The sequence below is a fragment of the Jatropha curcas genome, chromosome 3 (genome assembly GCF_041381405.1).
Source record: "Jatropha curcas cultivar XTBG-Jc1 chromosome 3, XTBG_Jcur_1.0, whole genome shotgun sequence".
Taxonomy (NCBI): Eukaryota; Viridiplantae; Streptophyta; class Magnoliopsida; order Malpighiales; family Euphorbiaceae; genus Jatropha; species Jatropha curcas.
In genome coordinates, this window is record NC_143153.1 from 8,544,184 (window position 1) to 8,558,359 (window position 14,176).

At 30.9% G+C, this 14,176-nt stretch overlaps 1 protein-coding gene across 1 annotated transcript; it reads right to left on the minus strand.

Moving 5' to 3' along the window:
- Window positions 1-8,796: 8,796 nt before the first annotated feature.
- Window positions 8,797-10,861, minus strand: LOC149497477 (uncharacterized). The gene is made up of 3 exons (XM_089719189.1): window positions 9,422-10,861; window positions 8,945-9,085; window positions 8,797-8,823 (listed from the first exon to the last, which is right to left on the minus strand). The coding sequence occupies exons 1-3, from the start codon at window positions 10,859-10,861 to the stop codon at window positions 8,797-8,799; spliced, it is 1,608 nt and encodes a 535-aa protein (XP_089575315.1).
- Between the last annotated feature and the right edge of the window lie 3,315 nt (window positions 10,862-14,176).

The following is a 14,176-nucleotide window of genomic DNA, read 5'->3' on the forward strand; positions in this document are numbered from 1 at the left end:
CCTATATATGATGTAAATGGTGAAGTAATTCAGGATGCTGTGTCCTCTTTAATTCTCACTATTTCTTTACATTTTATTGGAGATCCGTCTCACTTAAAAGATAAAAATGCAGAATTGTTAAGTAATTTAAAATGTAAAAACTTAGGTGATTTTCAAGATTATAAAACAACTTTTCTCACCCGATTAATGTTAAGGGAAGATTTTAACCAAAGTTTTTGGAAAGAAAAATTTTTGGCTGGATTACCTTATTTGTTGGGAGAAAAGGTTAGGAATTTTATTAAACAACACTTTGGTAATCCTATACCTTATGATAAATTAACTTATGGACAATTAAATAGTATAATTCAAAACGTAGGTTTACAAATTTGTAAAGACTTACAACTACAAAGAAATCTAAAGTATGAATTAAGTAAAACTAAACAAGAACTAGGATCTTTTTGTAAACAGTATGGTTATTAAGTACAACCTATAATGTAGCCATATAAAAGAATAATAAAAGAATATTTTAACCTAATAAATTTCTATCTCATTTTTCATCTGTTATGAAAATTTTTAAATGATAAATTTTTCATCTGATATGTATAAATACTTTTCCATCTCATTAAAGGAATTTTCTTCCTATTAATTGTAAATCTGCAAAAGATATTTTCCAGCACTATTCAGTCTTTTGGTATAAGCTTTGTATGTATTTGAGACTTTCTCTCCCGTGGATTCTTCCAAGCACACTGGGAAGAAAGAGAGATAAGGGAACAGAGAGTAAAATTTACTCACTAAAACTCTTTCAGAGTATTCTACTGACCTCTCTAAAACCCTAAACACCACTAAAGATCTTAAAAAATGGATTGAGGAAATTTCCCAATCCCCAGAAGTACTTAAAGCTTTCCAGTCTATGGCATCCTCTTCAGCGGAGGACCCAGGTATGTCATCTAAACCTAAAAGCGATCGTATCCGCTAATGGTACGGCTAGTCTGTCTCAAACGGTAGACAGTAAAGACTAATCAAATCCGTTTATGGCTGTGGATTTGCCAAAAATCCAATCTTCTCATTAGTATACATATTAGTAGTATATGTAAATGATTTGTAAAACCTTATTATTTTGTTCTAATACTATACTATACTCACCTCCATTCCGCTTTAGAAATAGTATAATAAGTATATTTTGATAAAATATCCGCAGGGATCTTTATATCACTATTTTTAAGCAGATTCCTCTATATTACTATTGTAAAGCCCATTATTATACCTGTAAAAAAAAAAAAAAAAAAAAAAAAGGTATTTTAAAAATGTGTGGTCGACAGCCCATTCATGTCCGGCCCGGTTAGCTACAGCTAAAACACTTGTTAAATATACATTGATCTGTCAATTGACCCATTGACAATCAATGGTCATAAAAGTAAATAGTCATCAAAGTAAAATTCTAACATTTTATTATCATCGACCTCCCCACTTTTTATCTTTTTGTTGGGAATAGTGATAAGACAAAATAAAAAAGAAAGTAAAGAAGAGACCAGAAAAAGAAAGTAAAGGAAAAAGAAAAGAGAGAAAATACAGAACAGAAAAATAAAAGTAAAAGTAAAAGAAGGACAAGTCATCGTCCTCATCATATAAAAGGCAGAAGGAACCTTATTCCTTCAATTATTCCTTTAACTTATCATTTGTATAAAGTTATTATTTTAAAGCCCCATACATTGTACAACTTTTGAAGTAAAGATATTCACGCCCCATTGGTTGTGGTTAAAATCCCTTTAAGCTTTCTATTTCTTTTGTTGGGGATAGTAATGGTGAAAATAAAAAAGAAAGCATAAAAGGAAGAAGGAACCTCATTCCTTCAAATTATCTCAGTAAACGCTCCATTTTCCTTATAAAAGTTCAAGTGATTAATAAAGCTATAGTCAACCGCTATGATCTACAGTAAAGGCCAAGCTACTATTTCTACAGTAGAAGCCAAACCATTATTTGCACAGTAAAGTTCAAGATTCGATGGCAGACACAGTACTGTCCATCAATAGTCAAAAGCAGCAACAGTAAAGATTCCGTGGCAGACGAAGGACTGTTCACCAACAGTAAAGACAAACAGTAAAGATTCCGTGACAGACCAACTACTGTTCAGCCATAGTAAAAGTCAATAGTTGGTGGCAGACATGACACTATTCACCAACAGTAAAAAGTAAATAGTATAGATTCTTATTTTTTCTATTTAAAGGGAGCCTTTCCCCTTGTGAAAGCATCCATTAGGATCACCTCTCTCTCTAGAGGTTAAATAAGGTAGAACCCTTATCATAAAACCTATAGTATTCCCTCTCTCCCTCTCTCTTGTAAAGAGTTCAACGTTGGAGAAGGTTCAACATAAATCTTTTGTAAGTCATTTTTCTAATTTCAGTTTTGTATTTTAAATATTTGTAATTAAATAAAATTTTATTTTATTTATAAATTGCTACTTCTTAAATGCCCTGTTGAAGGCATCCTTCTCTTCTCCCTCTACAATCTGACTTAGTTCTGGGGATCCCAGGCTAAGGTTGCAGGAACCCTAAACCTTTAAAAATGTTCTTGCGTAAAATTGTATGTTGTATAAGTATGCTCTGTGGTTGCACCTTAGTGTGATCTTCCACATCAGAAATAAATTGCTATATGCTTGTTTGATTTAAACAGTAATTGTTTGTTCATATAAAAAAGATAAACAGTAACTATTTCTTAAAAGAAATCTAAACAGTACTTGTTTAAGTATTGATATATAGGCTGGAAACCCAGAAGTGCGGGCTACTGGTCCAAAGGTCTATTAATTTAGACATCTTCTTGGTATAACAACGCCACGTATCATACTTATATAAATGTTTGTGTGAATTTTATAAATGTTTGTATGATTGTTCATTAAAGAATCAAGTTAGGTAAATCATTTCATCATAGCATTTACTTCACTAAAAATTTATCCTTTTGTAAGATCTAAATCTGAGTTATGTTAAACGGTCCTTTCACTTTTGTTGGTATCAGAGCCACTAGGGAGTAACCCCTGTCGCCTCTGCCGCAGGATGGCAAAGACAGGTGTCCCGTTCCATGGGGGGTTCTCACTGTGAGACACTGTGACGAAACACAGGCTCTTGCCCCCAGGATACCCCATCATTTATAGGGCTGAGGCCCCTGAGTGTATGTGCCTTTGGCCTGCTCGTTGTATGGGTTGAAGTTGTCGAGAGGCAACAAGCGTAAAAAGTGGTTCTGAGGTACTGCAGGTTGTCACGATCCGGGCTCCACGCCTTGGGTTACGTGGATTTGTACAGACAAATCACAATTGTTTATCAATTAACTCAACCAATTTAATTGATTTTAAAGTTGAGGGTTCCTGCAACCTTAGCGTGGGATCCCTAGAACTAAGTCAGAGTGTGGAGGGAGAAGAGAAGGAAGCCTTTAACAGGGCTTAGTAGTAACAGTTTATAAATTTAAATAGATAACTTTATTTAAATTCAAATACAAATTTAAACTTACAAGTTTAAAGTTTACAATCCAGACTTCGAACGTTGAATGCTTACAAAGAACTTTGAGAGGAGAGGATGAGAGAGTTTTGAGTAGTTTAGGGTTATACTCTCTTCTGCCTTCACAAGGGGATAGGCTCCCTTTAAATAACATAGAAAAGAATCTTTACTATTCTACTTTTACTATTTATGAATAGTGCTTGGTCTGCCACCGAATCTTGAACAGTGTTTGACCTTTACTGTGGATGAACAGTTGGTTGTCTGCCATCGAATCTTTACTGTGGACATAATGCGTTGGCTTTTCCTGTAGACACAGTGATTTAGCCTTTACTGTGGAATGATGGTGAAATAAGGTTTCACCTGCCTTTTACTCAGATGAGGATGATGTGTCCTTCTTTTTCTTTTGCTTTACTTTGCTTTTTTGCTTTAATTTTTCTTTTGCTTTTTTGGCAGCTTTACTTTTGACTATTACTGATTGAAGAATATCATCATTACTATCTTCTTTGGAGGAGAGCGATGATGAAGATGATGAAGAAGAGGACGCCATATCAGCCCACCTGGTTTTGCTTTTATGGCTGGATTTAGACGATTTATCGGAACAAACTGCTGGCTGTTTACTTGATGAGGGTTTTACTGGAGAATCTGAACTTGCAGAAAGTTGTTGAAACATTTCTTGGCAGATTCGTTTATACTCATCGGGAGTTTTAGCAGCAGCTAACCTAGCTTGACATTGTGCTTTTTGGATTCCAAATGTAGGTTGATCCTTTACAGCAATAATAGTCGCATAGGTTAATGGAGAAACTTGTGACAGTTTATTACGGATCCATTGATCAATTTTAAGTTCAGTGGTAGAGTTCTTGAACGATCCCCACCATTTAATCTTGTGTCTTTTTACCAACATAGGAATCTGATATGTTCCTACGGCATACTGAGTGTCCAAATACCATTGATATACCCATGGCGTAAAGAAGGCCATACAATAATACATGAGTGAAGGAATATGGGCTTCTTCAGGACGGGGTTTATAATGGGCTTTAAAATACTGATATAAGGCCTGAATTGGAGGAGGGATAATTTCATTGGAAATACCCCTGGTTTGCCACCATCTTTTAAACCAGTTAGGCACCTTACAATCAGTACGGAAAGAAGTATCAAAATAGATTAACCATGAATGTGTAGCAGTGGGGTTTTGAATAGCAAAGACTTTTTCCCATGCATCGCGGTAATCAAAATAATTGTAAGCAGTACTGTGTACATGCTTATATAAAACTTTAAATTTTACAGGTGTATAAAGAGAGGGTGCAGGCCAGTCCTTGGGATGAATAATCTTGTGGATTTTAAGGGAAGAATATAAAATAACAGATTTATTTTTTGAATCATAATTATGTTTAATTTTTACTGATCCTGTATCCAAGAGAATATTATGATAATATTCCTGAGGTTTTGAAAGATCGGTTGGAAGAAAATACCAATCCTCAGGATAATATTGTTTTAAAACAGACCAAGGATTAACATTGTTATAACCATCCTCAATCTCAAGTTCATAATCAAAAATATTTTTAATAAACCATTTATGTATACTTGGAGTATACTGGATTTTTGGCAAATCCACAGCCATTAACGGATTTGATAAGTCTTTACTGTCTACCGTTTGAGACAGACTAGCCGTACCATGAACGGGTACGATCGCTTTAGGTGTAGAAGACATACCTGGCGCCTCTGTGGAAGAGGACGCTATACTTTGTAACGCCTTTAACACTTCAGGGGATTGACTAAGTTGTTCAATCCATTTTTTAAGATCTGAAGAGGTTTTAGTGTTTAGGGTTTTAGGTAAATCTTCTGAGTGCTCAGAGAGAGCTTTAGTAGGTGATTCAGGTTCTTCTTTAAGGGCTTTGCCCTTATCCTTTTTCCTGCCCATCGTTCTGTAAGAATTCGCGAGTCAGAAAATCTGGAATGTTGTTGCTAGTACCTTTAATAAATTCTATATCAAATTCAAATATACTAAGAAGAGCTTGCCATCGAGCAAAAATTTGTTTAGAGGTAAGATTTTTAACATCCTTTTGCAAAACATCTTTTGCAGATTTACAATCAATCCGAAGTAAAAACTTTTGATTTAATAAATCAGATTGAAATTTATTTATACAAATTACTATACTTAAAATTTCCTTTTTAATAGTAGAATAGTTTAATTGAGTTTGGTTCCAATGACCAGATGTATACTGAATGATTCGTTCTTTACCATTAACTACTTGTTTTAATATACCACCATAACCATCATCTGATGCATCTGTTTCAACAATTTTAAAAGCTGTTGGATTAGGGATGTAAAGATATGGAATTTCCTTTACTAAAGCCTTTATCTTTTTTACTAACTGTGTATGCTGGGCTGTCCATGGGCCAGCATTTTTCTTAAGCCTGTCATGCAATGGTTTTAGCATACAATTTAAGTTTGGATAAAAATCTATAACATAGTTTAAACATCCAAGAAAACGTTGGAGTTGGGTTTTATTAGTTAATTCATCAGGGAACTTGGATCCAAAAACCATAGCTCGTTCTATGGGCTGGATAACACCCTGTTCAATATAATGACCCAAAAATCTAACTTTAGTTTTAAACAAGTCCATCTTAGTTTTACTAAGAGCTAATCCATTCATTTCAATTACCATGCAAAATGTTTTTAAGTGTTTAAAGTGATCTTCTAATGTTCTACTGAAAACTAGAACATCATCAATGTATACTATACAAAATTCACTATGAGGATTAAATATATCATTCATGATCCTCTGAAATTCAGAAGGAGCATTTTTTAATCCAAAAGGCATTACATTCCATTCATATTGTCCGAAAGGAACTGTGAATGCCGTTTTATATCTATCATTAGGATGAATCTGGATATGCCAATAACCAGATTTCATATCAAATTTACTAAAAATGTTTGCATTATACAATTGTTTTAATAAATCTTTCTTATTAGGTAATGGATACCTTATCCATTTTAAAGCTGTGTTTAATGGTTTATAATTAATTACTAATCTAGGTACTCCGCGTTCTATCTCAGCATTTTTATTGACATAAAAAGCTGCACAAGACCAAGGACTTCTAGATTTACTAATTAATTTTTTATTTTCTAAATCTTTAATTTCTTTTTTACAATGTTCTATGAGTTCAGGGCTCATTTGAATGGGCCGAGCTTTAGTTGTAATGGACTTTTCATCAAAGTCCTTTTCATATGGTAAATCCACTATATGCTGTTTACGGGCCCAAAACGCATTTGGGTGGTCTGCACATAGTCTATTTTCCATAAGTTCTCTTAATTTACTAATCCTAGTTTGAATATCTTTATCTTCCAATTGGTTTTTAATTCTTTGAAGATATGCATGATTCCTCAAATTATTTAAATCTTCTTCTTTAGATTTTATCAAAGAATTAATTTCTAGGGTTTTAATAGAGTGAGCTTTTAATAAATTTAAATTCTTTCTCCTAGGTTTTTCAGTAAATTCTAACCTAGCTCTACTTCCTTTTATCTTGAATTTAATACAGTCTTCTTTTACTGAATATGGTGTAATGAGGTTTATAAATGGTGTTCCTAATATTACCATATAATTTATTTGTAGTGAAAGCAAGAATATTGTTTTAATTTCTAAATCATTATTTACAATATCTGCATTGATTTTACCTAGAATTTCTAACTTAGATTTATTAGCTGTAGTTAGTTTTTCATGAGTTTCTGACCAAAACCTATGTGGTACTAAGTCAAATTTTATACAATTTAAATCTGTGCCTGTATCAAACAAAGCTATACCATTTACTATAAAATCATTTGAAATTTGTAAGGTTATTTTTACTAAGTATTTTCTCGATGTTATTTCTTGTAAAAGAAAGAGAAAATTAGGGTTTATTTCTTCGTCTTCATTTATTTCATTTATTTCATCTTTTATTTCATCATCTGGTTCTTCTGAAGAAGAACTAGATATTAACTGAGTTTCTAAATGTTTTATTTTTGTAGCATTTACTTGTGCCTGGTGTTTTAATTCTTTGACTTCATGTTTTAAAATCCTAATTTCTTTATATAAATCTTCCAGTGACATTTTTGTTTCTATCCTTTTATTTTTGTTTAATATAGTTGTTAAATCATAAGTATTTGTTTGAATTTTAGGTGTTATAATTTTTACTTCCTTATTTTCGTCAAAACTTTTAATTAGTTTTTTAAGAAGTTGACTCTTAAGATCATTGTCTGTCAGATTATTTACTACTTCTAAAAGCGTACTTTGATCTTTAGTTAACATATTTATTGATTTATCTGAAGAACTGGTTGTTGAACCTTGTTCATCAATTTGATGTTCACTTTCTTGTATCTCAGAATCTGATGTATCAGAAGTAAGATACAATTCATGAATTTTATTTATCACATCATCATCTAAATTTAATTCATGCAATTTTTTATTGAACTTACAAAATTTAGTTGTGTGTCCTTTCTTGCCACATTTAAAACAAGTTAAATCTTCATATGAAGTCTTATCAGATTTTTTATATGGTTTTTTACTCCTAGATTTCTTATAATGTTTAGGTTTTTCTTTATGATAATAACTATCTTTACTGGGTTTAGACTTATAATGTTTTTTATAGTGTTTCCTAGAGCTTGATGGTTTAGAACATTGACCACTACATTGCTGTGTAGGTGCTATGCTATAATCAAATTGTTTACAAAAACTTCCTAATTCTTGTTTAGTCTTTTTTAATTCATATTTTAAAGTTCTTTGAAGTTTTAAATCCTGACAAATCTGTAATCCTTCTTTCTGAATTATACTTATTAACTGACCATAAGTTAATTTATTATAAGGGATTGGATTACCATGTTGTTGTTTAATATAATTCCTAACTCTTTCCCCTAAAAAATAAGGTAAACCAGCCAAGAATTTTTCTTTCCAAAATGCTTGGTTTGAATCTTCTCTTAACATTAAACGTGTAAGAAAAGTGGTTTTATATGATTGAAATTGTCCTAAGTGTTTACATTTTAAATTACTTAAGAGTTCAGCATTTTTATCTTTTATATGGGATGGATCTCCTATAAAATGTAATGAAATGGTTAATATTAAGGTTGCAACTCCATCCTGAATAGGTTCACCACTTTCATCATATAAAGGCTCATCCTGATCAGTTACTTGAACTGAATTTAAAATATCTAATTGGTCTTTTTCAGTGAGATGATAATCCCACCATCTTTTTAATTGTCCTGTAAATCCTGCAATAAGGATTTCAGCAACTGCTTTATCAGATATAGGTGACTGGGTTTTATAAGCATTTGCAGCCATTGTCATTTGTTGCAAAATACTTAGGATTTTATACTCAGAAAGTCCATCTATATTCCATTCATATAATGTATTAGCATTATAATGGAATTGGGATATGTATGGAGGTTTATCAATAAGTCCTAAATCTAGTGCCTTAGAGACTAATTCTCTATGGGTTATATTATTTACAAATTGTTTAGCATCTTCTAGGTCAGGTTCACTGGCTTCAGTGCTAGAAGTTTCTTCTAAAAGGTTTATATTTCTAGAATCATGAGTGGAATCCTGAACTATATGAGGAGTAGATCCTGAACTACCCTCAAGTTGACTAAGCTGTTGTTTTAAAGTTCCTAAAAACTTAGTATTTAATTCTTTTTGAGTAGACTTAGACACTTGAAATGGTTTAAACATATGTGATTTTACTAATTCTTTACCTTTAGATGGTTCAACTACTACTGGTCTATTTTGAAGTAATTGTTCTATCTTTTTTAATTGTGTATTTAGACAAATTAAACTAGCATTACTAAAATTATTTTGTTCGATTAATTTTTTATCCGAATCATTTTCTCTAACTACTTTATATGGTGCACAAGTAATATCATTATCTTGATATTTAAATTTACTTATTGCCTTAGGTGGAAAATCACTTTGAATGATCCTATCATTTACTATCCATTCTAGCCGTTTATCACGAATTGTTATAGGGTTAAGACTTTTATCGGAATTGTTTTTAGTTAATGAAAACCAATCTAAAAACTTCATTTTAGTTTGGGTTTGAAGTTGGTGCTCTAAATATTCGTCTTTTAAATCATCAAAAACATGAGTTTTTAATATTTTATTAAACTTCATTAAATTTTTAGTTTTTGTTATTTCTTTTACCAAATCCTTATTAATTTCTTCTTTAGTTAAAACATTTAATTCCCTATTTATTTCACTAACATTTTCAGTGATAGCTGAAGCTGTTGGTGATTCTGGTGAAGTGTTGACTAAATTAGATTGTTGATTTAAATAATTGTCAACAGGGTTATAGACTGCCTGTGGGACTGAATTACTATAATCAACTCCTTTCATTTTAAATGATTGACTAGATGCAGGTATATCTGATGTAGAATACCTAGGTTTTACTAATGTTTGGATAATTGGTTTAGGTTCATTTTCCTTATATCTTGCATAAATTACTGAAGGTATTTTTGGTTTATCATCATCTGTAACAACAGAAGATGTAGATCCTGTATACCTAGAGCTTTGACTTCTATTAAATTTTAATGTTACTTTACCATCTTCAAATTGTTCAATTTTTTGTAAATTGACATTTGGTTTTACTTTTTCTTGTTCAGGTGGAGGGACAATCCCTTCCAAAATCCATTCCTCTGGTAAGGTGATATCCTTCCATTGGATGGTTTTAGGTATAACAGTATTGGTTTTAGTCAAATCTGTTTGAAGAAATCGCGTTTCTCCAAGCTTAGGTTGTAACTTATACTTTGTACTAAAAGCAGAATTCATTGCTTTATAATGAATTTTATAAATTAAAGCGATTGGAATTGATCCTTGCTTCATTTTATAATTATGAGTTTTAATTTCTAAAACTATACTTTCTAAGATATTAAGATCATTTAAAGAAACAGTCATATCTGGATAGACCTCAAAAGAGATGGGTCCTTCACTTAAGCTTGTTTCAACAGATCCTAATAAAGAATCTTGAAAATTTAAAAATCTAGCATCTCTGACTACTGCCAAAATACTGGTATTTAGTCCTTCTCTAGTTAAAGGTTTTATTCCTACTTGTATTAATCCTATATGTATATATTTATATTTTTTATGTCTATGTTGTTGTAAAGTTTTAGATGAAAGCAAAGTTATCCTTTCAAAAGGTTTACTAAATTGAAAATCTCTTTCTTCAGTTTTAATCACATAATCCGTATTCCATAAAGGAAATTTACTAACTTTATAAATCTGTTCTTTATCAACTTTAGGTATCTCCCATTCATCAATAGCTTTACTAAAATCTTGTAAAATTAATTCATTTCGGTTTATGATCCGTTTGATTTCAGAGTTATCTGAGTCATCAGATTTAATACTACTAACTGATCTACATAATAAAGGATCCATTTTATAATATCAATCAAGTAGCGGCCACTGCCAGTGTTATACCCTTCACTGCCCACAACACAAAAAGGGACTTACAACGGGTTCAGATCGGCATACCCAATACTTCTACATGACATTATGAAATAGATAATTATTATATAGAAGTTAATAATACTAAAGTCGTTCAGGCTCTGATATCAAATACAACCAAGATCGCCCGACTTAGTATTTAAACTCAATTTTAAATGAAATCATATATATGCAAAGCGCTATGATTATTAATGGGATTTAGATACATACATATGCAAATATTTAAAGACAGGTCGTAATTAAATATCAAAATACTATGATTTAATGGATTTATATGAACACTTATAAAATTCATCAATATACAAAGTAAGTATGATACGTGGCTTTGTTATACCAAGGATATGACTATTTGAATAGTCCTTTGGACCAGTAGCCCGCAATCCTGGGTTTCCAGCCTATATATCAATACTTAAACAAGTACTGTTTAGATTCCGTTTAAGAAATAGTTACTGTTTATCGTTTTTAGTATGAACAAATACTGTTTAAATCAAACACACAAAACAGTACAAATTTCTGATGTGGAAGATCAGACTAAGCTGCATCCACAGAGCATACTTATACAACAGACAAATCACAATTGTTTATCAATTAACTCAACCAATTTAATTGATTTTAAGGTTGAGGGTTCCTGCAACCTTAGCCTGGGATCCCCAGAACTAAGTCAGAGTGTGGAGGGAGAAGAGAAGGAAGCCTTTAACAGGGCTTAGTAGTAACAATTTATAAATTTAAATAGATAACTTTATTTAAATTCAAATACAAATTTAAACTTACAAGTTTAAAGTTTACAATCCAGACTTCGAACGTTGAATGCTTACAAAGAACTTTGAGAGGAGAGGATGAGAGAGTTTTGAGTAGTTTAGGGCTATACTCTCTTCTGCCTTCACAAGGGGATAGGCTCCCTTTAAATAACATAGAAAAGAATCTTTACTATTCTAATACCCTCAATTTTCCTAGCAAATTCTTGTTTACTAAGTATTCCTTTACCTTTATCAGTTTCTTTTATTCTCTGTTTATGTTTCAGAAAGTTTTCCAGTCGTTTTAATCTATTATTTAAACAGATTAAACTAATATTACTAGAATTATTTTGTTCAATGATTTTACTAGTATTATCATTTTCTCTAGAAATTTTATATGGTGCACATATAACTTCATTATTTTGATGTATAATTTTACTAATTGTTTTAGGTGGAAAATCACTTTTTACAATTTGGTTATTTACTATAAATTCTGGTCTTTTATCTCTAATAATTATAGGGTTTAATTCTTTATCTGGATTGTTGATTTTAACCGTTTCATACCAATCAAAGAATTTTATGTCAGTTTGATTATTTACCTTATAATCTAAATACTCATATTTTAATTCATCAAAAGTATAAGTTTTTAATATCCTTTTTAGTTTAAATAAATTTGTCATTTTAGAAATTTCTTTTAACAAATCTTGTTCCATATCATCTTTATTAAAAACATTTAAGTCTTTATTAATTATTAACGTGTAAAAGGTTTTATGAAAATGTAAGACATTTTGGTTAACAATTTTTAATTCTCTTTTAATATGAGAATCATTTGAGTTAATACTAAAAGCAGAGCTATATAATAAGGAATCCAGATAATGATACTGCCAAGTGATGGTCATTGTCTGGTTATACCCATACAAAGGGTTCAGTAGACATACCCAACACCTAGAAGGTACCTTAATAGGCGTCCCAAATAATATAGGTACTAATGGTCTTAACTTAAATGGTTCGTTACCAAAACCTTTAATAATGATTTTTAATGTCTTTATTAATTTTAATACTATTAGCAGAGCAATACAATAAAGGATTCATTCTAAGATATCTAAGAGTAGCCTGGTTGTACCCTTGCGGGTTCAGTTGGCTTAACCAATACCTTAAGGATATCGGAGATGACTTCCCATATTCTATAGATGCTAATTGCATTAAATGTTTAACAAAATTTGAATGAGGTTGTAGAACCAATTTATTTTTTATAAATTTATTAATTTTAGAAACATTTACTATAGAAATCTGAAAATCCTTTTTATTAATAACTGTAGATATTTCCTTTTCATCAATAGCTTTATTTATATCCTTAAAATTTGATTCATCTCCATTAGTAATCCTTTTAAATTCTGAAGATTCAGAATCATCCGATTTATTACTACTAATCGAGCTACATATAAAAGAATCCATTTTATAAGATAGCATAGATTTTAATGACAGTGGTCCGGTTATACTACACCGATCTAAGTCCGGTTATGATATCTCAAGAACTCGGCCAAGTTATACCCTTCAACTGCCCTGCCAATCGAGTCTTACACACGGGTTCAAAAATAGGCCACTTACTGTATCTGATATCTCAAATGGACCTTAGATGTATAGTTCAATGGAACCATATCAAGACAATCTATGATATATTATAAAACGAAGTCTTTATATGCATACCAATTAGCAGATCTAAATCTTCTGGCTCTGATACCAACAAAAGTGAAAGATATTGATGATGAACCACATTTTCAAATGAATAAAAAACATATTTCTAAAATAAAAAAAGAACATATTAAAACATCATTAAAATTTCTTAAACAAGAAGAAATTAAAACAGATTTTATAAAAGAAATTACACAACCTTTAAATTTAATAAAATTAAATAAGATCATAAAATCACATAAACTTGATGAATTAAAAGAAGAATATTTCAATTATAGATTAAAAAATCACACTGGTATATCATTCTTTGATTGGTATACATTAATTAAAGATAATAAAGATAATAAACGTTTAAATTCAAGTCGTAAAAGAACTAAAAAACCTGATTTTAAAGAGATAATCTGTAAATCTAAGTCTAAAAATGATTTCGTTAGCCTATTAAAAGATTCACTAAGTAAACTTGAGGTTCAATCTGACACTACTCAACCAGTAGCTATGGACATTCCTCAATCCTCTAATAGTCAAACAGCCAATCCTAAAATCAATAAACTTGACTATAAAACTATAGTATGTTTTTTGTGTGATAAGATAGGCCATACATCCAAGTTTTGTAAATTGAATCCCACATTTCGTCAATTTTTGAAAGAAAAATCTAAACGAAAGAAATCCAATAAAATTAAAAATTCAATTTGTTATAACTGTGGTGTTCAAGGCCATCAGTCAAAATTTTGTAGATTAAAAAATAAATTAAACAAAGATTCTAAACCCATAATAAAAGAACAATTACGTAAAATTGAAGTTCCTAGTACTTCTCAAGAAT

Excerpts from the sequence above, each read along its gene's own strand:
- LOC149497477 (XM_089719189.1), bottom strand. The coding sequence starts at position 10,861 with ATGGATCCTTTATTATGTAGATCAGTTAGTAGTATTAAATCTGATGAC. Across the intron at positions 9,086-9,421 it reads ATAAACGGCTAGAATGGATA|CTTAGTCAACTTGAGGGTAG; the intron begins GTAAATGATAGG and ends TTAAAACAACAG. Across the intron at positions 8,824-8,944 it reads TAGAAGATGCTAAACAATTT|ATGGACTTTCTGAGTATAAA; the intron begins GTAAATAATATA and ends AATGGAATATAG.